Source organism: Neodiprion pinetum, chromosome 6 (assembly GCF_021155775.2).
Source record: "Neodiprion pinetum isolate iyNeoPine1 chromosome 6, iyNeoPine1.2, whole genome shotgun sequence".
Taxonomy (NCBI): Eukaryota; Metazoa; Arthropoda; class Insecta; order Hymenoptera; family Diprionidae; genus Neodiprion; species Neodiprion pinetum.
This window is the reverse complement of record NC_060237.1, coordinates 19602643-19628332: the sequence shown is the minus strand read 5'-3', so window position 1 is coordinate 19628332 and position 25690 is coordinate 19602643. Positions and strand designations below refer to the sequence as shown.

Here is a 25690-nt window from a genome sequence, read left to right as displayed (position 1 = left end):
GAATGAACACATCAAGAGCAAATGATCTCTGATGGTTTAAATTGTGAGCCAATTTTTACATAATTCATAATAAGGCGCTTGTTGAATCATTTCCAATTTCAACAGATAATAGATGTAATTTCCACATTTTTTTATACTAAAAGTGCATTTCAGTAATATGTATTCTACCAGTGAATAAAAAAACATGTTCAAATAACTTTTAATCTTTAGGAATACTTCTCTTAACTATAAAATGATTTTATTACTTACGTTTGTCTATTGTAAAAGGTTGAGGATATGAGTGATTCAAAGTTCTTGATGTTAATCAGTTAAGATATGCTCCGTTATTTTAACAATAACCATATCATATTTATACATTTCATACATTCGAGCTGAAATTACATCGGTGGATATTTACATACGAGCGCTGCATATGCATGCATTTTGTAATGGGATGTATGATCTGTCATTTGAGAAAAATAAAAGACATTACTTAGTTCAAAATGATGTGTTTTTAAAATATACCTGTCTACAGAAAATAACATTAACTTGATTATATATTTACATTTTTGTGAATTTTAGAAAATAAGCATGGACTATCAGTGATGCCAGCAATATGGAGAAAATTGGTTAATGACACTCCTTGATATTAATAAAAAATTGAAATTCTACAGTAAAAGTTGTTAGGATTGATTTTTCAAATTAACTGTTACTGCCAGTATAGGTATGGTTTCAATTACGAAGCTTTATATATTTAGTTTCTCTGTGAAGTAGTTTATAAGAAATCATGCAGGCACCAGTTGTACTATTAAGGTATGACTTTTATTCATTCACAATACCTCGAATTGGGATTTCACTTTCAGGACAATCGAAATACCTATTGAGTGATAGAGGATGGAAGGGACTGATGTAAATACGGTAAGATAGTTGTCATTACAGTCATTTAGCTGGATATCATTGTGAGATAGCTACAACTATAACAGGAAGGTGGATTGCCGAATTGCAATATATTATAGCAATGAGTTCTAATAAAATTACCACAACTGTAAGAATAGCTACGTCCCTATAGCAATAGCCCTATTAAATAAGCTTCTGTACAGTTTACATATGAATGTAATTTTTTATTATTTATCGTAACTGTGGAGCTATATTTTCACTTTTTTCAGAGAATTAGAATTTGCTTTAGTATCCTGGTGAACATTTTTAACCGAAAATTCGTTGGAAAGATTTTTAATTTTTTTGTAGAGAAATCCTCATTTCCCTCAACATTTTACCTTAGTTTTGTCGTTCTCTGATACACTTCAAACAACTTTATTCAAAGTGACTCAGCTAAAATGTTAGAACTTTTCAAGTAATTGAGAAAAATGATTATCACTAGTGTATCGACACTGCAAGACCAGTAACTTTCAATTTTCTTTTCTTTGTGGATTATCTTTAATGGTGCAGGGAAAAAAATTTAATAGGTATATTACTGATTGCCATCTGTTGTATTATATGTATAAGATATATGAATATTGCATTTTTTCATCTGCCAATCACTAGCTATCAGACATTGTGAAGATTACCTCCGATACACAATGCGCTAACATCATCATCGAATTGCTGTAATATTCAAAGACTGAGCAGAATGTCTGAAAAACTGTATACCTCACATTTGTTTGCACAATTTCTTCCAAACTCTAATAAGTGTAATATTTTTGATTCCTATTTTATATAAAGTATGTTTACATAACTTATCCACACGTACATAGGAGCAAACAAGAGGGAGCCTTATGAAATTTTACAGACACTCAGCAGTCAGCATGTATTCTTCCATTTCAATATTGCAACGTTTACAATAGCAAAAGGAATGTAGTTCGAAAATAAGTTAATCCTAAAAATATCTACATAGTAGAGTATAAGTACAGCAGAGTCAAGAGTGCTGAATATTACAATAAAGTATCACACGATACATGATGTTTGGTTGCCTGTGGAAATGCTACTACTAGAAGTTGGTATAATTCATTTGTCGTAGCTATTTCGCAATGATTTACTGAAATCTTTAACAACTGTGGATATATTTATATTTATAATCAATCTAAATTTTATGAATCAATAATCTAATTGGTATAATATATACCAACATATGCTGCAAGTGGATATGCACAGATTCTTACCACTACAGCACTACTACTCAGCACTCTCCGACCATACATTTCTAGAATACTTAACACCTAAGCTATTACAATGGAATTGAATTAAATGCGCAATTGAATTAATTACTTATATACTAAACAAGTTTGTAATATAAAAAATAAATATAGCTTAGACTAGCACTGTCGGCGAACAAGCGCCATTACACAATCAATACGTTTATAGCTGCCGAGTATTATTTGTGATCAAATTATTACTATGATAATAATAATTATTGTGTCATTGTAATTATTATTATTATTAGCGATTAATGATCTAATATTTTTTCTATAATTCAAGTGTTTCTTGGAAGCATGTTGAATTTTTTTTAAATACTTATAATAATTAAGTACGCCATTTCTAGCACCGCAAATTTTTTATGCATTACAGACAAGCCGTTCTTCAAGAAGTGGTGTTTCATTATATTTTTTACCTTTGACATCAGTGTAACAACAAAAGAACAAATGTACCCACATTGATGTTGAATAATTCTAAAAACATCCAGATCATTCTGATATACACTCGTATGTTGACTGTTGCATCATATTTTACTAATCAAAAATGTGTTACTCTGTTAATTTGTAATCCATTACTGATTGTGAAGCTAATTCACATAAGAAAATTAATCAACCAGTATCACTGTAAGTAACATGGCTTGTAACATGTTAGGGAATATTTATGCTGAAGCAACAATTTTTACACAATATGTATTACTGAGAAACTTTTAAATTGTTCCAATGAAACGTTTCCGTAATAAAATTTTGTTATGTAACATTAAAATATATACCTTCAGATAAATTGGTATAATCAAGAAATAAAGTAACAAATTTATCAGTACTTAGTTAGAATAATTTCTTCATACATTTCTTGCATACATTTGAAATGAGTTGATTCATTTGCAATAATGTCTACTGTGAAAATATGAAAAAACCATGTTTTCTTACAAAACGCTCAGAGTAATCTAATTCAGTAACCTGTGATGGTGCACCCTTCTCGAAGACTATGGAACTGATTTTGTTATCGTAATTTTAGAAGCTATGTACATTGCGGCGTATCCTATAACAATACTGATGTTCACCTTCTATCAAACTTCAAGTCGTTGAAATATAACCACGATTAAATAATATAGTTTCATTACAAAATTTATAACAAAATCATACAATTTAATATTCCACGCGTTTTCAGCACTAAACATAAATGAAACATAAAATAAAATAGATTTTGATTTCAATAAAATGCAACGCGAAATATTGCCAGAAATGAATACGGCTTTTGATTGCAGTTCTGTACATTTAAATCAACAATAATGATTGATCGAATATTAAATTATTTTTAGAAAGTATGTATTAACTAATTACTGAGGATTTCTCTTTCAACTCGCCGTACTTCCTTCGCTTGTAGTAGGTACGTACAGATGTTAGATTTATTTCCAACTATATTTAGTATATTATAATATGTATATATACAACTTCCATACTATTAATTATTTACAGCATGCGTTACATGAAGTGCTAATTAAAAAAAAAACATGATTGGTACATTGATAAAATTAGATATACTTTATATTATTACGAATTTCAAAAAAATCCCGTAAAAAATACGAACTGTGATAAGAATATACAATATTTAGCCTGTTTTTAAAGTAACACTGTAATTACATTAATTATAGTGAGTTCTATAATACCAGTAATTCTAAAACTTTCACGTTCATAATCTATAAAAGGTTTAGACCTTCTTGAACCAGGGTCATTGGAAAGATGTGCCAAAATATAATTTAATGCTAATCAAAGTTTTACTGCTTTAGGTAGTTTGTGATATGAACAATTAATGAATTTAGCCTATTTTGAATTATGTTACTGTACAAACAGGCTGTGCAACTGAAACAATGTACTGTATATACTCCTAACATGAACATTATTATGTTGATAATATACAATGTGTGTCACGGGAAAGATGGCAAAGAGTTCTTATTTTTTTCATCACACCACTTGTTTTGGCAATATTACTATACTGTACACATATTTGTACATATAACGGTGAAAAAGTTATTTATACAGAAACCAAGCCATACCAATCACTGAATTTTTCACATTATGCTATGTCGATAAATAATTATATGTAACGACAATATATGCACATATTTATGGCAGACCATCACAAAGCATATACATCTATCAAGTACATATATCTAGATATATTTGCATACACGGAGGCACGTGCGTGTACAAATGTGTACACACATAATAAAATTATGAAACTATCCGCTTTGAAAGATAGAAAAAACGACACGGTGTAAAAGTGACTATTTGTTGTTATAAGTATCTATCATTCCCGTTGTTAATATTGATCTGTAAAAAATACTGGAATAGTCAATGCCGAGTTATCTAAGAATGCATAATAGGAATAAATGCAGGGTTTCATTGGAATTTCAAAAGGAATGATATGCTATTCGTAACCAAAATAACATTTTATAGCGGAATTGGTCGAATTCTTCATTCCAATTACAACTCAAGAGTATTTCAACCACACCAGTAAAATAATAACTCACAATTTGCATATGAGTATACAGGCCCGGATTTGCGCATTTTAAAACAATATGTATACTATTAAAACATCCGTATATGAAAAATAAAATGTGCAGTTTATCCATACGGTTGAACATACTAAAAAGACACAGCAGATAAAATATTTCAAAATTGTGAATGCTGTCGAATAAGAAATATATCGAGGGCTAAGGACCAGAAGAGCGTATCTCTTACCAACTCGTAAATTTCATAATACGAGTTCCAGCAAGAAAGGCATGAGCCACCTCATTTTTGCTTTGATACTATCAGAAGCACGCATCTTAAGAGATTTAAAAAAAGAGAACACGCTCTGTGGCAGTATTGCAGTTGAATCTTTTACAATCTTAGAAGACACCTCACTGCGAGAGGGACGTAAAACACTAACATTTTATCCTCTTTTTTAAATTTTATTGATCCATCCTTCCAGTAGTAGTAAGGTTGAAACATTTGTGGCTTACCCCTTTATGAATGAGGCCTTGACTTATGGGATGTGACATGTTACAATCGGAGATACGCCCTCATTATGGCAGTATCCAATGCTTTTTGAGGGTCGTGCTCTTCTGGTCCTTAGCTTCCAAAAACAGGGATATTTGTGACAGTAAAACCACAAGGTACAGTAATAAACAATTGTCGGAAACACGGAATAAAGCAGTCTAAAGATGAAAGAACAAAATCACATTGACCCTGATAGAACTGTGACATTTCTATCACTGTTTGCATAAATATTTTTACAATATTGAATCAAAATTATTTGATAAATGACTTTAGTTCTCACCAAGTTCATTACATATAAAAAAAACTTTGAGCTTACTATTGTCTAATCTTCGTACTAACTGCCAAAGAAATACTGACATGGGCCATGAAACAGCTCTAGCTTCACTGATCAAGTCACCTCATTGTTACTTTTTTGCTTATACAATCAATGAATTAACAAGACTGACAGAGAGTTATCAAAATATAAATGACTTTCCCAAATTTTGCTATCAAAATGCAAATGCACTATTCATTTTTCAATTGAATAAACGAAAAATTTTAATGAAATGAGTTGATCAGTAAAGGTAGAACTATAACATGACCTTTAATTCTAATCATGCAATGGAATGTTGCGCTTCTCAGTATTGATCAACCTCAATATTGAACACCAAGCAAGTATTGCCTTGCACATATTTGGAATGAATTCTTTATGATAGAAAGACACTGTATAACAAAGATTTTCATGAATATTTGCTTACAAAGGGCAGTGTTTAATGCAGGTTCCAGTTCATAATTACTTTAATGGTTATACGATGTATTTTTGGTCATATCACGACTCCATAATTTGAAAATATCAAACTGTAATTTATACGAGCATCATTGTTTCTTATTAACATTCTAGTTCGACCCGTTGTTTTCCTTATAGTTGATATACAAGTTACTGGTCCACAAATATATCAAATTAAACTTAAATTGAAGACCAAGAGATCGAAGTATGACTAAGCCGCATGATTGTATTTTACTTGCGCCTTTCAATTTAATAAACGATCCTCAGGTCACCAATTTCAAACAATCCACAACTGTGTTCTCTTTGATATTTTCATGTTTAGCCTTAAATAAGCCAATGCTATGATAAAAATTCTCTTTCTAATTCTGAAATGCTTGGTTTTCGGCTTCTACTAAGCCTTCGATTGGCTTGCAATGGTACCGTGATATCTTGGGTTTGCCCATGAACTGGTATATCTAAGAGCGTTTCTCGATGATCTCGAGTAGTGTTATCTCTCTCAAATGTAACTGGTGAGAATCTGACTCTACTAATTGAAATTTGGCTATCTTTTGCTGAAACATAACTTGAATCTTCAGAAGTTAGAGAGTCTGGTGGCGTAGGATTAGTTGGCGTACCAGAGCCTGAATTATTTTTACTTGGATTCTTATTCGGCGAGTTATAAGAGTAGTTCGATCTTTTCAGACTCGATCGAAGCCTCGTGACAACCTCCAAGTTACTTGGTCTCTCACTTGAATTCGGGTTTGATTCATGTGAATTTTGTCGTGTCAAATACAGAGAATTGTAGTCATGATTTAAAATATTCGAATTATAACTAGAAACACTGGATATAGCGTTAGACGATCGTTGATAATAATGGCTTGGTGAATACATTGAGTAATCAGCTTCATCTTCAAGTCGAAACGTTGGATTAACATTACTTTGGCTAGACGTACTTGCATTTGAAACGTTGGACGAAGTCCGGTGATGAGTATAAGGTGGAAGTCTTGGCATAGGACGTGCAGGACTATTTATGCTGCTCGGATTATCATAGGCGTGTGGGAATTCTGGACATTCCAGCATTCTGTCGCTAGAAGACGTTAAATATGTATTGAACATAGAATCTAGTACATAATACCTTTTGATTTTCATAATCGAAAGAACTGTGTAATAGCGGAAACACAAAGATAAAACGTTTGTATTGTATATATGGACAGGAAGCGACAGTAAATATTTGTAGGACTTTAGCATGAGCAATCAACCAGTACTGCGAACAGCCGTACCTGTTGGTGACTAGATAGCGTATGCTAAAGTCCCATAGTTTTGTTGCCATAGTCTCCATGATGATTTTGCATAAAATGACTATTATCTCAAATAGTAATACCTTTAGACTAAAAGAGCATACAAAGATTAATAGTGCATTTGTTGAACTGTGCATATGATGGACAAAAGCGCAAAAATTGTTATACAAAATATAACCATACCAAATATACACACAAGACATCGATGAACTCCCGTCAAGTGAGGTAAACTAGTCTTTAATCATTTCTTGGTTAATTGAATTGGATACTCACTGATAATCTGAGGGCACAAAATATGTAGATTCGGGAGGTCTGTAGTATTCTGTTGGAACGACTGCATAGACAGGTGGTCCATAATCCGGTATTGCCGCAATGTTCCCCATGAATATTGTTGGCACACGGTCAATTCGATCGATTCTATCAATCCTATCGATCCTTCCAATATCAGGTGAGTAAGTATCGTCGTTGTTTGTACTAGAGCTTTTTCTACGTGGACTAGGTGTTGGCGCATTAGAGTTGGCCGATGTTACATAGTGTTGGGGTGAGTCCGTAAACCGTAATGGTTTGTCTGGCATTACATTTGATGGGAGACCAGGTGGTATACCTCCCATGTTGCTTAGAAACGGCCTAAAATTCAATTGTGCATGTGTTGATTGTACTTGAATATTCATACAACATTAATTTATTATAATAACGCATTAGTTATCATGAAAGTGTTCTCATATTTATGAATAGTTTAGTATGCATCGCGTAAACACGGCCTTTCAAGATTGACTTAAATATCCATATCGGCTATCTGATGTACATACATAAAACTGTACAGTACGAACCTGTAGTGTCTTGCCGGTCCATGGTATGTATTATGGGGATAGCCACTGGATGAGCTGAATTCATAATCTGGACCTAAGTAAGCAGAATTCCTGTTGGAACCAGTCTCAGCTTGAAACCACCATCTGGATTGGTCATCTTCGCAGTTACTTGGCTTTGGCTGCAACCTTGGATGAATTGGTGACACATTCGACATTCGAACGTCATATCCCGTTGCCACACCAGCTAACATGGCAGCGATGTTGTACAGAACCAGTTCGATTATGCTCAGTTTGGGTTTCTTGACTTCCCCATTGTACAGCGTGGGCATGGGAACTGGCATTGGCATAATGTAGGGCCCAGTAAGGCCAGGTTTGATAGGATAATCCGAGGTCATCCAATCAGTCGGAAGTTCTGGCGACAATGCTGAGTAGTCTATAAAAAAAATTGGTTTCTTAGCATGTAATCATAAACATTGCATTAAATTTGGTATATGACATTGATTAATGCCAATATTATACCTTCTTGTTGTATGATCTGTATAGTATAGCGTATATGGGGCATTCCATGACATCTCGATTAAGATTCTACGTTAATATCTCAGATTACCTTTATAATTTTTGGTATAAAAGTACATGACAAAAAACGCAGCCCAATTTTTAGAAGATTTTTCTTACTTATCTTTCGAAGTTATGAAATTTCCACCTTCTAATGGGCGTCCAAAATTTTGTTCATAATATAAGATTTTTCTGAAATTTTTCAGATTTTTAAATGTACGGGTTTTTGTTTCAAGTTTTTTAATTATACTTGAGATACACTGGGTCGAAAAATTCTTAAAAAATCGGGATTTCATTTTTCGTGATGTACTTTCATACAAAAAATTATAAAACTAATATGAGATATTGATTTAGAATTTTGATCCAGATGTCATGGAATGCCCCATATTCTTGTAGTATATCTATTCTTATAGAGTATATACTTGTAGTCTGAGGGACTATGGACCATTTATTATAAGTACGGTGTATTTTTCATTCAATGAACAATGCGGAATAAAGTTTGCTTGCTGAATTATCCAATGATTGGCAGCTGGAGAAAATGTCGTGAATTTTTGATAAATCATTATCCGATTCTATTCAATATCGCCATAAAAATATACAATTTTTTTGTAAATTATACTTCAGACTGGTTGCAAAAAATATTAATGCTTGTGGTGATGCCTCAGAATATTGAGACAGACAGGGGAAAATTATTTGTATTAAAAATATTGCTGTCCATAAGCTGCCTTAACAGTTACACACTATCGGGACTCATTTATCGATTTACAGAGATGATTTACTCAAATATACTTGAATATCATGTTTCTTAATGTCTTAACTTCGACTCTCTCATTTGAGTAATAGTTACAATCAAGCAACCGAAGTATACGTAAGTGGGAAGCACACATTTTGTCTTGTGATAAGCATATTAAAAACATCATCTTCATACACGATAAAGAACGATGTGTGTTTTTGCATCCACTTTTCTTTATAAATATGTATACATTAATAGTAGTCATCGAACACTTTATTATTTGATATCTTAGCGACAGAAATTCAAAAACAAACTCAAAAAGCACGCTACGTTAGTTTTAGACGCAGTTTTAGAGAGAATTAAAAGAATAACGTGGGTCTCGTCAGTAGAAAGAAATTTTTCAATCAATATCAAATAATAATCATACCTTCTAACGATAAATCATGCCATTCATATTTTGCTACTTAGCAGCTTTTAATGAAAATTCGAACAGACTAACACTCAATGATAGTATTATCATGTAAATTTTCTATTGGTATGGAAAATAAAATTAATATAACCTAGATAATATTTTGTAACTATGAGTATTTTGAACAATGTAACCAAGTATGTTAATAACAACATACTAACACTTTCTACTATTTGTCTCTAGTACCAGGCAGAAAAAATTAAATACTTTGGAATATGGAACAAGAAAGTTCCTGCGTCAGTACTGTATTGAAAGACAGCATTCAAAAATAATTAATTCAGTATACACATAGTGAAAAAAATACATTCAGCAATTGAGATGTACCAATTTAGGCTACCATCAATAATAAATATATATACATATTTGTTATGTATATATATATTATTTATTTAATGCTTGGTATTTCAATCAAGTATCAAATTCTTGGCATGTAAGGAAACACCAAAGTTCAGTCTGTCCATCATTTAACGAAGCAGATCAGCCAAATTTTTCGTTAAAGCTCAATAAATTTTAGTAAATCGTAAAGAAGTTAGCTTGAAGATACTTGTGATACATCTGTTATAACTGTAAACACTTGTGGATTTGTAGTAAGGTATAAAACGACCGTATCGGTAGGTTCGACAAATCTTATAAAAAATAAATTCTTGTTGATTATTAATTTCTTGCACACATATTTGGCTCCAGCATATTTTTCTCAATTGATGTTGATTGATATTAATTCTGTTATAACAATTTTTACTTCATGTTCCAATGAATAAATCTACACCTGTTTTCTCATACTCGAATAATTAAGTCCACTCCACTTGAATTTACAGATTATAATGGGCCTCAGGATATATGCAATTATAACGGCTTCATTATTATCATTATTAATATGATTTTTGCTACTATTACTGTTATTACTAGTAAAATTCAAAATAAAATTGAGTTTTTCCAATTTTCTCAAGTAGCTACTGATGCCTTATTATGGATCATTTAAAGAATATTTATTACAGAAGCCTACAATTAGTTTTATAACTTATTAAAGTTCAACATGAAAGACTTTTCGAGTACAAGAATATATACATTTATATATGCATGTGTATAGATCAATTACATGGTGTAGATTGAGATATATTTAGAACAGAAGCACAAGTTGACTATGCGCAGATTAAAGCATTACATAGTTTGGATATTGAATTGTAAAGCTGATGCTTGTGTAAGTACTGAGCGGGTAAAAAAATAGTAATGTGCTGAAAATCTATATTATGGTTGGATACATGTATCGATGAGTCATTCATTAGTCATTGGATTTTGTAAATAATTACAGCTATACAGACTACAGGTAATGATTGGTAGGTGAAACAATTTTGCTATCTGCAACATACAATCCTTCGTTTCATCAACTAGTAGTTGAATACAATCAACTATATGAGGCGGTAATTGAATTACAATACAAAGCTAGTAACGTGGTGAGTTTCCAAGCGAGCAATACAACATTAGAATGTCAAAACATGCTATACAAACCAAATGCCAGATTCACTTTCCTTCTTAGATCAAAATGATGAGGCTCACTTGCGCAGCCAATATGAGATCATTGTAGGAAGATAACACAGGATTTTTTATTGGTCACACAATTGAGCCTGGGTCATTTTGATCCTGAATGGAAAACACCTTGTGACGGCACTTAATCTACTCAAAGCAGCGTGGGTTTTGAATCTACATGACTGATTATAACTTGAATTACAAACTGTATTGATCGTAGCGCTTACAACTGTGTATAATAATGCCTCAGTTTTTATGAATGAGATAAAAAATTCATAGTAATCCAGGATAAGTATACGATATATTGCTTTTCTAATTTCACTCTTCAAAGTATGTCTGCGATTTCTGGAAGTACAAATTTTGATCAGTCATGTTCAGTTTTTGCCAAAAATTTTGGAAATACAATGACTGAATCTTTCTTCACATAAATTACTATACTTAGTGTAATTGCGCAGCCAAAATTACAATGGATTTATGCAAACAAATACAACATCAATACTCTGACCAATTTAAAATATTTCTAACAATATTCTGTTTAAATGTGTTTTATTAAATAGGCTGCGAGTTGGGTAAATAACGGGATGTTCAAGGAGGGATAGGACCAAAACCAAGTGAAGTTAAAAGTTAGGATCCCATGGGGTACATGCAGGATGTATTTTTTCTTTACGCTCAGTTATGCGGAGTTATCTTTGTGCCTCTTCTTAACACTCGAGTTTTGCTGTATTTGTGTTTCATAGAGTAACAGCATTATGGCTGACCTGCATAATGGAATATATATGTATCAAGCTACAATTTCATTGTTATATTGCTGTGAAGTATCTTCAGTAAACAATATCCTTACTTGCGATAACAAGTCAAGGATTAGGAATCTAGAATGGTATACAAATTTTGAAACATACTGTAATCCGTGAAAAGGATTATCAGAAGTATCACATTTAAATCATTGCATATGATGTTACGCGTTTCTAGTAGATACGATACTGAGAATCAAAATAAGATTATAATTGATATAGATCAAGTTACGAGAGCAACATCTTCGTAGTTTTATAACATAATTGGCGAATGACTATTCATTTGAACAGCAAAACTCATGAGTTTGCGGTATACTGAGCGTAAAAAAAAAAAAAATTAATGAAAACTAAACAAAATCTGTACAACTGAAAAGATTTTATTGAAAAAATTTAATAGGTAAATACAGATGTGTCTTTTGCATGTAAGTGCCTATTGTATTGTGTGCGAAGTGTTCGACAGTTCATACAGTGCATGTCAAATGGAAATATGATGTGCCAATACGAATACCTGTTTCATCTAGGACAAATTTGCGATAGGAAAAGATGTGAACGCTTCTGTGGGAAAGTACAAATGTGTGTTAATCCTGCACCTGAGAGCCATTATCATGTTTATTCTGAACATTTATTTTGTAACAAGTTTTGATTTTCTTGGCAATAGCAGTTCTTGGATTGTAAATTATCTGGAATTATATTACCGATATTTGAAATGATAACGAAAGTTGCAAATCTGAAATTTTAAATATTGTTTCATTGACATAGTTTGATAAAAAAAAATTGATCCGAAGTAAAGTACGTCGAATATCGATAAAAGAAATAAGCAATACTAAATGTTCATTTGAAGAAATCATATAAATTGAAATATTAATTACAGTTCTCAGGCGCAGATATTCAAATATCGAATGTGAAATCTCAAACTAAATAATTACACATCCAAATTACAGCGATCTGTTAGATACATTTGTTAAGAGTGTTATGTACTCTAAATTACTGTAATTGAGAAAAGCCAACACCAGAAAGGATTCGTTTTTCCTTTATTCAGAACCTTTAATTGAACCCAATATTGAACGCCAGTTAAAAACAATTGATCATCCCAATTCGTCTATTACATTCGCGTAAAAGTTCACACAATGCATATCAGAATATCGAAGTGCTTTTGCAGTACCTGATACTTTACTGGACTTGTGAATCGGAAATTAGCAATAAAACAGGCACATTATAAGGAAAGTAAAATTTATGTGCAGAGAACAAATTAACAGTAAGAACATACTCACAGATCATTAAATGCTTAATAATTTATGAAAAAGAAAAAAGTTTTGAATAAGTTTAAAAAATTATATATATAGGCTGAGAGAAATAGAAGACGAAATGTTGACTTTATAACTTCAATGCGAGGTGCGATTAGAAGTGTGACATTGTAAAATAAAATCTAATTATTGCCTGTAAATAAGAAAACAGTCATGAAAGACGAAACTATTTCCAAAGCTAAGGAGTAAATATTGCATTTCAGATTTTCAGGCAGCTTTGCAGATTAAGGGGTTTGTTTCCATAATTAGTTTGATAACTGCATCATTTTATATCTTCAAGAATGTGATCAAAACGTACGTGATAATCTGTGAAAGCACATAGAGAATGTACTTGAGAATGCATCAAATATTGGTTACTAAAAATTAAAATACTAAACAACTATTCCGTATATTACGGGCTAAATATGTTGTCAAGTTTAAAAAAATTATGCATAGAAATACTGTAAGACATCGTCCCAGAGCAACAAACTGTAGATATATATATCCTTCGTTTTACAGTGATTATTAAATTTAGTTCATCATTGAAATTTTGTTTAGTATTTTCTGATTTCTGTTTATGGAATTGTGTACCTTTACATATCTGAAAGTACAAGACCAGTTGCCAAATTATATGAAGACACAGTTTTATCTGAACAATGAACATAAACTTGCAAAAGCTAAAACGTGATTGGACCCAAAGAAATTCTGTTGTTTTTTTAAGATAAATATGCTATGATGTGATTTTAACGAGCGTTCGGTCTAGCCAGTCTAAGAATACTTAAAATAATCTTAAACTTTAATATGGTCCCACACCAAGGCTTTTACGTCAGTGCATAAAAAGTCAGAAGAAAAAAAAGGAAAAAAAAATTATACAAAATTACAAACTAATCAATAACTCATAATTATACTTCAAGATCTAATTTGAATAAAATAAACTACAATAGACTAAAGACTACTAACAATTGTGATACATAAATAAAATTAGCAACTCACTACTTAACAATATAAGTATACACTTCAATCTTGTAATTGTCGATTTTTTAAATAGATTGTTTTCAATTCCATAATTGAACGCGAGAATTCGAGTGTAAACTACAAACAGAGTGATCATTACAGGCATGCACTACCGCTGGAAAGAAGAACACCATATACATCTACGTGTATAATTTATTTGAGAGTATTAATCTATCAACTCGTATGAATACTTGATTAAAATATAAGTCTTAAGATGAAGATAAATCATATTCGGTTCAGATAAAACAAGATATATTTACAAATAGACTGCCTTACTAAAACAAATGACACATTCATAGTTTTTTGAAACTAAGCTTTCTATTTATGCTTTGTTTATATATCTTCAGTATTGAACTAAATGCTGTGTATGAAGAATTGATGTCCAATTTTTTGAATATACTTTTTAACTTATACAAATGATGGGTTTAATATAGGAATGTTTTTGCTGTATTGCTATAATTTATGAAACTAGTATTAGTTTCGGTATAGAATATTTCGATCCCCAGAAGTTTGTTGCATGGAACATTATTTTCATTATTAAATAATTGTTTAATAAATCTGATACATAACTATATGTATCACGTAAGTCTACGGACCCAAGTAATCATAAACGGATTGATTGATCATTCAAACCTGAGCCCCCAGTATTCCATTACATACTGTAAAAATATTTGTTACTTTCAACACTATTAAAATGTATGATCACATGAACCCTCTGAGCATTGATAGTATGTAGCTGTAATAGCCAGCATATTTGAACTAAATGCTAAGTAATATTGCAAAACCTGTCTCAAGATATTATACTGATATCAATTAAGAAAATGCTGTGGATAAATATTAATAGTTGCTATCATATGACAGTAAACTATAAGAAATAACTTTTTTTCTACGAAGTGTTTATAGACCACTAGATCACTTTAGATCCTTGATGATCGTCGCTTTCGCAGAGAAATGCATTTTAATCTGTACAAAAAGACTTGAAAAGTTAAAAAATTTCTCTCTACGTTTTAATATTGTTTATTGTACATTCAGAAAGAGTGTAAATTAGTTTAAATTCAGACAAGTTTTTTGAAGCTTTGCCATATTATGATTACTGTTTCTGATTGGGAAATTTTTCGATATCGCATTAATGTTTCCATACCTTCGACATCTAAATTTCGGAATGAATCTCATACACGATATCGATCGTCCTGAGTACGCAATTTAATATTAAAAAATAACATTGTTTCTCATATTACCCACACCATTTAAATTGATTATAACTTAGAGTGTGTATTGTATAGTGTATTTCGTGGGTTCTTAATTTAAGTTAGGTAATGTTATATATTTATAAATAGAAGAAAAAAAAACAATTTCATCGAATAATCTTTCATATTCTTAATTTTCATACAATATAAAGAAACCTATTCCATAGACTATGATTTATATAGTATTATTTGTGTTTTCGGAAGAACTTTTGCGTCGCCAAAGTATTGGACGTCACTGAATTAATGGAGCTTGTGCTGTCAGAACTGCGTCTCGAAATACTCATAATTTTATACGAACCGGCAGAACTTTCATTTAGACAATAATTGGAATCTGAAGCTTGCTGGCCAAACTCTTGAAGAATCATAGTTTTTTTTGAAATCATATTTGTAGAGTTCTCACCGAAATTTAGTAAAAACTCGTTACTTTTTGATTCTGAATCCCTTTTTAATGAATCATTGTCAACATCACGATCGGAATATTGACCGCTATATTTAGAGGTTAAACTACTTTTGCTTTTTGAACTGTCTATTGAGGATCTTGGTTCATTGCGTTCGAATTCTTCAAGAAACTGGACAGAATTTTTGGATTTTGAACTATCGTTGGAGTGTTCTGAATCCAGATTACACAAATCGGATTCAAGATTTTCAAAATCGATACCTTCGCGTGAATTTGCGGCTAAAAATTTGGGTAAATATTGATCTCGTTCCTGATCTGAATAATCAAAACCGGGAATGTGGATGGCGTTTTCTAGTACATTGTATTCAACTTTTGCAGGAGACTGATCATCCAATGCATCACGACTGCCCCAAGCTTTAATTTTACTAAGAACTCTCAAAGGACTCTTGGAACTTCTTGACTTATGCTTAAGTGGTTTTCCGATTGAATTTTCAGGACTTGATTCGAAACCATCTAAATCGCTAACTTTAATTGCAACCGACGCTTTCCTCTCAGAAGATAGAGGTGAATTGAGTGAGCTCTTTCTGGATCCTGAAGGGGACTTGAAAAAATCAGCTAGCGAAGGTAATCGAGATTCTGAGCTATCACGACGCTTTTCTTTTGACTTACTTCTATCTCGTTTTTTGTTTTTCACCCTTTTAGCAGTCCCTACTAGTGATGAAGCTACACTGTGCACAAACTTTGAAGAGTGTACCGAATAACTAGAGTCAATTGTTGAATGTTGTTGATTTTTAGACCTTTTACATTTATCATCAGAATTCTTATTAAAAACATTACAATGTGCATTTGAGAATGGTGGATATTCTTCAGCAAATTGGGTTCTTTGATTAAGTTTAGATATATGTACTAAGTTTATAGAATTGTCAGTCTGTTCATCACAATTACAGTCGTTTTCATTATTGCAAAAGTTAAAAGATACTTTAGTATTTCCGTGAATGTCTGGAGAAAAATTTGAATCCTCATTAGAATGATCAAGTTTTGTTACAAATTCGTCTGAACTTTCTGGATTACCGCTTGCACTATTCCCTGACTGTGTATCGATCAGATTATTGGCTGACGAGTACAATTTTCGGGATGTGTCGTTACCTATTTCTTGAAGAAGAGGCGACAGCTGCGTACTTGCCAACAGAGCGGTACGAAGTGGAGTTTTTTCAAGATCAGGTGCAGACCGAGACCATCGTTTGTTATCAGGTGAAGCAGGATTTGGGGGCTGCGTTATTATCGCTCCACGCTCACGCTGGTGCAATGTAGACGGGCCCCAAGTTTTGCCTTTGATACCGTCTGCTGGTACTACATAGGAGGAACAAAAAACACAAAGGACTACTGGCTACTGTACTAACTACTCACTGCACAAATATACATTAATATATTTTAGATTTTCACACTTTCGAAATTTGATTAAAATCATATTTCAAATTAATACGTAAAGTGACTTGATGCGCAATGAAAGAAATGACTAAATTGCAATACAAAAGGATATTTCAAGAAAGCGAACAAAGAGTCATGCAATATTTTGCAAACAAATATATACGCTAATTTTTAATGCCAAAAAAAGGTGATAGAAGGTAATTTAACTTAAAATAATTACTTTCATATAAGTCGATTCAACAAAGAATTTTATAGTTTTTTGACTCTGAGACATTATCGACCAATAAGGATTTCATCACATTATAGGCATTGCACAATTGGATGTAGCATTTTCTTCACCATATTAGAATACCATAAAAAAAATATATGATTAGAATATTGTTTTGCATTAAAACAAAACATACGATATTGAACTTATAAAGATTTAGATTTCAAAATACGCTAAAATGGAATAATATTTTGAATGATGCATCAGAACACTTCAATCTGTTCTCTATTCTGCTCAGTAATTTCAAAAAAAAAAAAATAATAATTGCTCCTCAATGATAATAATACTTAAGGTGATTCATATATTCACATAAATCGCGTATTTTGAACCATGCTATGACTATAATAGAGTAAAGAGTGCCAAACACCAAAACAAAAAAATTAATATGTTGAACAGAATGTGAGAATAATAAAATTTACATAATGTAATGTTCAACAAGTCATCCTACCTTATTTGATAAATGGGAAGGGACGTCCAAAATGTCAAATTATTTAAATAGTAACTTAATCGTGAAAAAATGGCCGAACATCAAAAATCCCATTTCATGACTCACACAAAAATGTTTCATTTGAATAGTAATTTACACTCAGCAGTGAATTGAAATGGAAAATGTAAAAATGCACATTAATCTGTCCTCACAGAAATTTAAATAAATTATTTAAAGTTTGACTAACTCAAATACATTTCCGTTTAATATAGTTTTTGTCACTTTATTTATTTTACGCAGAATAAGGTACACTATACAGTTATGTTGTGGAAAAATTCATTCGAGAATTAAAGGGCTCCTGATCCAGTGAAAATTCAATTATATACTATCGAAATTCTTACTCACTTATTAATTCGCTAATTAAATTATGTCAGTTACAATTTGATAGAATTATAACTAACGTTGAGTATTATTTCATCTCTGGTATTATCTGGTATTATATAAATTGAAAAATTTCAAATCAGCAGACGGACAAAAAAGACTGATTTTTTTGCTGCTATAGATTGCAAACAAGAAATACACATGGGACACTTGAAAGAAATGAATGTGACTAAGGCAATAAAACATTACGAGTTGGTGGACTTTATAATTATCAAAGACATTCGACCTTTCCAATTTCATTTCTTATTCTTGCTAGGATTAAGCACTCTTTCTCTATCTGCTTAGATTTTATATCAACTTACAGGCAATCGCTCTAAGTCTCGGAATACTTGGTGATCCAGGTGGACTGTTAGGTCTTGAAGGGTTGCGGTTTTTACCTCGATCTAAAGCCGTGTGCTGAACGGTGATTGTATGTCGAAAGTCTAGTAAACAGAAACTTGTATTATTTACATATAAGTGCTTACTTGAAGCTGGTAAATTCTATCTATTATTTCCCATTTACAGTTTAAAACATGAAAAAAAAAAATAAATAATACTCAATTCAAAGATATCGGAAATTTTGTTAGTTAGACTAGTTTCAATGGATTATTGCCTTCATATAACGCGTCACATAAAATTAAATTTTAGAGTGATTAGTGATAATGAAATTCAACTTCACTTTTAAACGATAAGAGTAATCTCGATGTAGTGATAAAGAAAAGTGCTCACCAGAAGGGAAACTGATGTTACTACCAGGTTCCTTCTTATACAACTTTAGTCTTGATTTCTTAAATTTACCAAGCCTTTTGTTTGGCGTGGGTGTATTTTGTTGCTGTATGATCATAACAGTCAATTCACGTTCCAGTAAGTCTATCTCACGAGCTGCCAATTCCTGTTCTCTTTGTCGTAAATTCTCCTCATGCTGTTTTTGTTGCACTTGTGCTTTTGTTAACTCTTCTTCTCTACAGCGCAATTCCTGAAAATAGTAAAATGATTTTGTATGTCTTTTTTTGCCTACGTTTCCTACGTCAAGTAGGTGTTTCCGCAACAGTATAAAAAAGAAGACATCAGAGTACAAAAAACTACACCGTTACATCCTAGCACCAAACAGTGGTCTATTTTTGTACTCCGTAAGAAAACAAATTTAAAAAAAATTGTAAACCATACTTTTGTTACCTGAAGCAACGTGTGCACCATGGAGGCAAAGTCTTTTTCGCCTCGTGTATTAGTAATATTCGTCATTGGTTCGCACTGGAGTCGCTTACAGCTCATACTGTAAAGTTACACTTGGCATGGAATACACCTACTTTGCCTCCTTGATGCACAATCTATTAGTTTTTTTTTTTTTTTTTTTCAAGAAAGATTTTGGATATATTTCAAGAAAGACAAAAAATCAAAATATTCACTCAAAGAAGTGAAAATATGTTTAAAGAATGTGTATAAAACATTGTTTACATGTTGTATTATTTGATAGATTTGTTACTCTTACCTCCTCTAAAGACCGACATGCCTTCATGTAGCATTTAACGAAAATCGCATAAATTAATTACATGTAGCGGCTGCGAAAAATAGCAAAAGAAACTTCTCGTGATATGACATGCATAACTGGTATTAGTATTTTTATCTCTCTCTGTTCGTAATGAACATTTTCTCAATAATAAATATGACATTTGTCAATGGTTATTGAAAAATGGAACTTATCTCAATTACCGAATTAGATCTATGCCCTTTTCTGCATATATAATTAATTGACTTATGAATGGCTAGCACTTTTCTATTAAAAAAAAAAATAGGTAAATGTTACCTTTTCCTTCATGCGCAGGCCATGAAGCACCTCTTCTATTTCAACACGCCAGTTCTCTTGCATTGTGTGAAAAGACTCGTGTGGTGTTTCTGCGAAAGCACTGCGCACCTCATCTAGAGCTTCTAAAATATCTGCAAAGCCAGGCCTTCCGTGGCTATCTGCCGCCCAGCATGCTGCAAGTTCAGATTCATATATTCTTATTGACTCTCTGTCACGTTTTCTTTATTCACATAAAATTGCACCTCAATAAAATTGTTACTTACCTTCCATAAGAAATCGCCAAGGTTGTGGACATGTTGAAGCAATAGGTAAGGTCAACTTATTAATAGCAACGCCATAAGCAATTGCTAAAGCATCAATGCCTTTGTAGGGTGTTTCTCCAGTAAGAAGCTCCCACAACAAAACACCATAGCTGTGAACACAATTACAATGGTAGCGTCATTTCAACTCACTGTTGTAAGAATCAATTTATAGTTTTTTCCTCCTGCTACGATTGTTACGACTTTCATATTTCGACCCGGAACATTAAGCTGTAGAAGTACTCACCTCCACACATCGCTCGCTTTGCTGAAAATGCTCTTTCTGATAACTTCTGGTGCCATCCAGGCATAAGTACCAGCTGCTGACATGCGTGTAGTCTTATAGACTTCTCGTGCCAAGCCAAAGTCAGTAATCTTCAGTGTTTTGTACTGGAGATCATCATTTTCTATCGGCTCGCTCAACAGTACTACATTAAGAGTAGAAAATAAAATTATTTGGCAACTTTTAATAATTCACAAAGAGCATTAAATTCTAAATAAACACTTATTACCATTTGAACTTTTTAAGTCTCTGTGAATTAAGCTGATTGGAGCTTTGTTATGGAGGTAATCCATTCCACGAGCAATTTGTATAGCCCAATCTACCAAAACATCAGGTCGAATTTTTCTACCACTAAGAACCCTATTGAGACTGCCGCCCCTTGCATATTCCATCACCAAACACATGTTTGGCATTTTTAAGCAAACTCCTTCGATCGAGACTATATTTTCATGCTTTAGAAGCCAAAATAACTTTGCCTCCTGTCGTACATTTTCTAACGTTACGCTAGGCTCTTCGTCGGGGTCTTGGCGAGCTGCTTTAACAGCTACTTCATGCTTTTGCCAATAGCCCCTGTGGGAATTAAAAGGAAATTAATCATTTATGTTGCAGCAAATGGATTAAAATCTCATCAGGAAATCTTAATTACTGAGTAAAATCAATTGCACCAATTAACCACTTGAATTATGAATAATGATAATAATAATAGGCCGCATAATGATGGTCACTAATCCATCTCTTCCCTTGCCCCGCACAGGTCTATGGTAGATCTCTGGGGACATTCTCTAACGGGTATGGCAGGAACTGGCAGTAAAAAATAAAAAATAAATAAATAAAAAAAAAAAAAAAATTAGAAAATTTTGAAAACAATCTAAGAACCGGAGGATTACATAAAGTTAATTCTAGTCTGTCTCGGATAGTATTTTGTGATACAATACATTTTATAGAGTACTGCGTACGTTTTTTTTCTTTAAATGTAACGGTGTTAATATCAAATTTACCACTTCACTGAATATTAACTAATCCATTACAGGGGTTCATCAACTTTAGGCTTGGAAAGAAGAAAAGAAACTGCTCGTGAACATTATCGGTCTGCTCTGTTAGCTGCACTATGTGCTACGGTACTCGTTAATTCAGATAATTGGATAAAAATTTTATTTATCACCCATTTCTTTGCAAGAGATCTTAAATACGTACTTTTTAACTGCAACAACAATTCATTAGTAGACCCTCAAGTTCTTATAAATTGATTTTTATATTACCAACGTGATCTGGTGTAAGTTTTCCATTAGAGCGTAACTTCGGACTTCGATTTATCATTAGCTATGTGCACGAATTTTGCGAGATTTCAAGGAAAACTGATGATGTATTATACTACTACTACCTGGAATACTAACACATTCAATAAAAGTAATGTATCTCTTCAACCAAATTCTCTTGGTAGGAAATTCTTTGATTAACAATTATTCAAAATAAGCACAATAAGTTCATGTGATTCCTCCATAGGATTAGGCACTTGTCGACTTGATAGCCAATAAGATGTTCAAATTACCAGGCAATCTAGCATAATCATGGTAGTAAGAAACCAATCAAACAGTTATAGATCCGGGTACAATTCCTGGATCTGATAATAAGATTTGCTAAAGAAATTATTCAACAGTGAAATAAGTTCCTCGTTACAAATCATATATTAGATGAAGTTGCCCCACACTCACCTATAGACTTTTCCAAAACCTCCAACACCGATGACCTCCTCTAATTGTAATTCATCAAAATCGATTTCTACTGGTTGAACTTTGTCAATAACTGAAGAGACCTTGTCGATACTATCAGCTTTAGCAACAAAATTGGCAGGAAATATTCCCACCTTTCCATGAATTTTACCCGTCCACCATCCTTCATCGCCGGAAATTTTTGAATCTTTCGACAGAACCTAGTAGAATACAAATAATACATCTGATGTTTTACTTAAACTTGGAACTTACTTTTTAATAATGTAAAATAAATATATTGATACAACAAGTATATACTTAAGAGTTTCTTGATATTTTATGTTAGGCAAGAATATATATATGCACACACATTTGAAAAGAAATATTGATATCTAATTGAATTACCTCAACAGTTTCACCTCTTTGAAGCGTTAGCTCATCTTCACCCTGAGCAACGTAATCAAATAGAGCGGTGAAAATAATGGAGCTATTGTCATTTTGCGATTGTGACGAGGAATACGTTCCATGAGATGGGCTGGTTTGTTGGGATACGGTTTTAGCCGTGCCACCACTATGTGTGTCAGAAACGCTGCTGTCCGACATGTTATTGTTCGAAGCACGTGCCTCTGAATATCCGTGGCTAGTCCATAACAATTTTTTTCTTACTTAACAAATTTTATATTGATAATAACTATTATTATCATTTTCATGTAATAATGGAAACTGTGTCGTTTAATACCAACACAAATCAATGGTGCAACAAGGTAAAAATAAAGTAGCTAAGTGAAAAAAATATAAGCTTAGGTTCAGATATTTGTGAAAGAACAAGGATTTTCAATTTTTACTTTATCAACGTAATCTTTTTATAGTTTCAAAAAATGGTTATTAAGCTTATTTCACTCCCATTTATGCAACCGTAGCGTATCTGATTACCTCGTCCAATGGTGGGTGCCTCTGTTGCTCGGCTGATATCTGGGTGAATTGGTATTGCTTTGAGTCTGATAGCGTGTGGAGCCATTCTCCGGATAATGTAAAAATCGCTCGCTCTGATGACGAGCGTCCGGATGTCCGTGGTCCATCAAAGTAGACAAACCTCGTGCCGATAGCCCGGCAGGCGGCATAAGGCCCAAGCCTTTCCGCTGTTATCCTTTTTAACAAAATTGATCTCTACATAGTTTTCAGCTGTTGTTGATACAGCTGGTTTCCATTCTTACATTTCATTATTTGCTAATAGACAAGAATAATTTTTTAAACGAAATTTTTAAGCCATTTAAGAATTAATGATAGCTCACGAGTACAATCTTTAGGCTGTAGGCAGCTTACAAGGAAAGAAAAATTTCAGCCACTGAACAACATCTGCAGCTGATGTGTCATTTCTCCAACTGGTTTATCACTAGTAAATTAACAATTTTGAAAAATTATCAAAACCAAAGATTCATATTTAAAAGCAGGTTCATGTAAGTATGAATTATGAATGGTGCATTTCCTTGCTTTTAAGGAATGTAGGAGTATGCAATGTTGAATTAAAATTTAGAAAAGAGCTGATGAGCAGCAGAGAGCGTTAACATAGCTAGTTTTGCAAAATGCAATCAGATTTACTTAAAAGAGCTAAAACTTGAGAATAGAAAAAAACAAAAAACATTACAACCATGTTCACAAACCTCAAGAGAGATAGATATCGGGTACATATGGTTTTTGCTACAAATCATAATATTCAAAAATTGGATGTTGGTTTCATTTCTTTACGGCATCTGACCAAAATGAATATAATTAAAGTCAAAAGTCTTATTTCATATTACTTAGTTAATATTTTTCGAATATAGAAATGGAGCCAATACTTTTATAATTTATTCAATAGAAATTAACAAAAAAAAAAATAACAGCAGGCATATTGACGCAATAACCTGTTAAATCTATTGATAATGAAGGCCAAATCAGGCCTGTTTATAAATTTGATTAGAGTTCGAAGATGTTTGGACGTGGAAATTCAGTATTATTGATTTTTTTTTTTTATTGATTTTCTGTAAACATAGTCAAAGATGAAATGAAATATTCTTTAACTACTAGCATGGATATAATTGAATTGATAATTGACTGTATATTTCTCAGGTTAATAAATATGTCGAAATTGGTGAATAAAATTTCGCATAAAATCTAATTAATTAGATTACTGTAAAATAATGCATGATACAGGTTAGTGTGATGATGTGCATACTAATTGACTTGTTTTAATATCGAGGTTCATTCACTGCCATATTTGAGATGCATTAAAAAATAAATAAAATAAACGAAAAAAAAAACTTATCATCCGTTAATGTCATCACGTGACAGATATGAAAGTTTATAGATTAGCCTGTGAAATAAAGTGGCAGAGAAACAAAATCCATATATTTACCAAAGTGATCTTCAAGCAGCCGATGGTGGCTCTTATCCCACTGAAGAAAACACTGTACAAAACCTCGACATTTTCGGGTTTTAATATACAATTATCACCAATCAGCCAGAGTATTTGTTTGCGAGGGTGAACAACAGTCAATAAGAAACTACTAACTACGTCACAAATATAGGAGAAACCCATAAAGCTGAGGATATACTCGAGGGATCTCGCGTCAGGGTGTGTATACCCACAACCCACTGTTTATGCAATTCAATTTATATGTTTTATTGGCGTTCTGATTACAGAGTTACGTTTAAACCGGGGCGAACGAGGCCGGGACGCCTTCCCGTACGCGCCGCGCTCCGCATCGGCCCGGAAAACCTGTGAAATTTTCACATTAACACCAGAAAATAAATTATCACTCACGACAATAACCTAGCAGGCGCCATGTTTAATTTGATAGTCCCGTCCAGGAAGACTGGAGGGAAGGAGACCGAACTCTAATGCATTTGTGGCGTAAGCTGAACTCCAAAAAGTGTCGTCTAGAATAGTTCTAATTTTTACCACCGTGTTATGTTCGCTGCTGTACATGTTTTACGA

At 32.6% G+C, this 25690-nt stretch overlaps 1 protein-coding gene across 3 annotated transcripts; it reads right to left on the bottom strand.

Moving 5' to 3' along the window:
• Positions 1-779: 779 nt before the first annotated feature.
• On the bottom strand, positions 780-25588 carry LOC124220870 (mitogen-activated protein kinase kinase kinase 11). Of its 3 annotated transcripts, XM_046630248.2 has the most exons (15): positions 25109-25588; positions 23647-23860; positions 23119-23353; positions 22717-22934; positions 21234-21574; positions 20969-21149; positions 20686-20834; positions 20423-20595; positions 20108-20128; positions 19348-19594; positions 18942-19061; positions 17222-17425; positions 8084-8495; positions 7527-7880; positions 780-7042 (listed from the first exon to the last, which is right to left on the bottom strand). In XM_046630248.2, exons 2-15 carry the CDS (start codon positions 23832-23834, stop codon positions 6316-6318), a joined length of 3570 nt encoding a protein of 1189 aa, XP_046486204.1. In that variant the 5' UTR covers positions 23835-23860; positions 25109-25588; the 3' UTR covers positions 780-6315. The 3 variants fall into 3 exon arrangements, with proteins under 3 accessions (XP_046486204.1, XP_046486206.1, XP_046486207.1); XM_046630250.2 differs by lacking the exon at positions 20108-20128 and having other exon boundaries at positions 25109-25587; XM_046630251.2 differs by lacking the exon at positions 25109-25588 and having other exon boundaries at positions 23119-23378; positions 23647-23855.
• Between the last annotated feature and the right edge of the window lie 102 nt (positions 25589-25690).

What these genes read in the sequence shown, in the direction of transcription:
- LOC124220870 (XM_046630248.2), bottom strand. Translation starts at nt 23,834, where the DNA reads ATGCCGCCTGCCGGGCTATCGGCACGAGGTTTGTCTACTTTGATGGAC. An exon ending in GCCTGCGCATGAAGGAAAAG is followed by an intron (nt 20,129 to 20,422) that starts GTAACATTTACC and finishes TGCTACATGAAG; the next exon opens with GCATGTCGGTCTTTAGAGGA. An exon ending in GCCTCTTCTTCAAGAAATAG is followed by an intron (nt 8,496 to 17,221) that starts GTAACGACACAT and finishes TTTTTTTTATAG; the next exon opens with ACTACTCAGCATTGTCGCCA.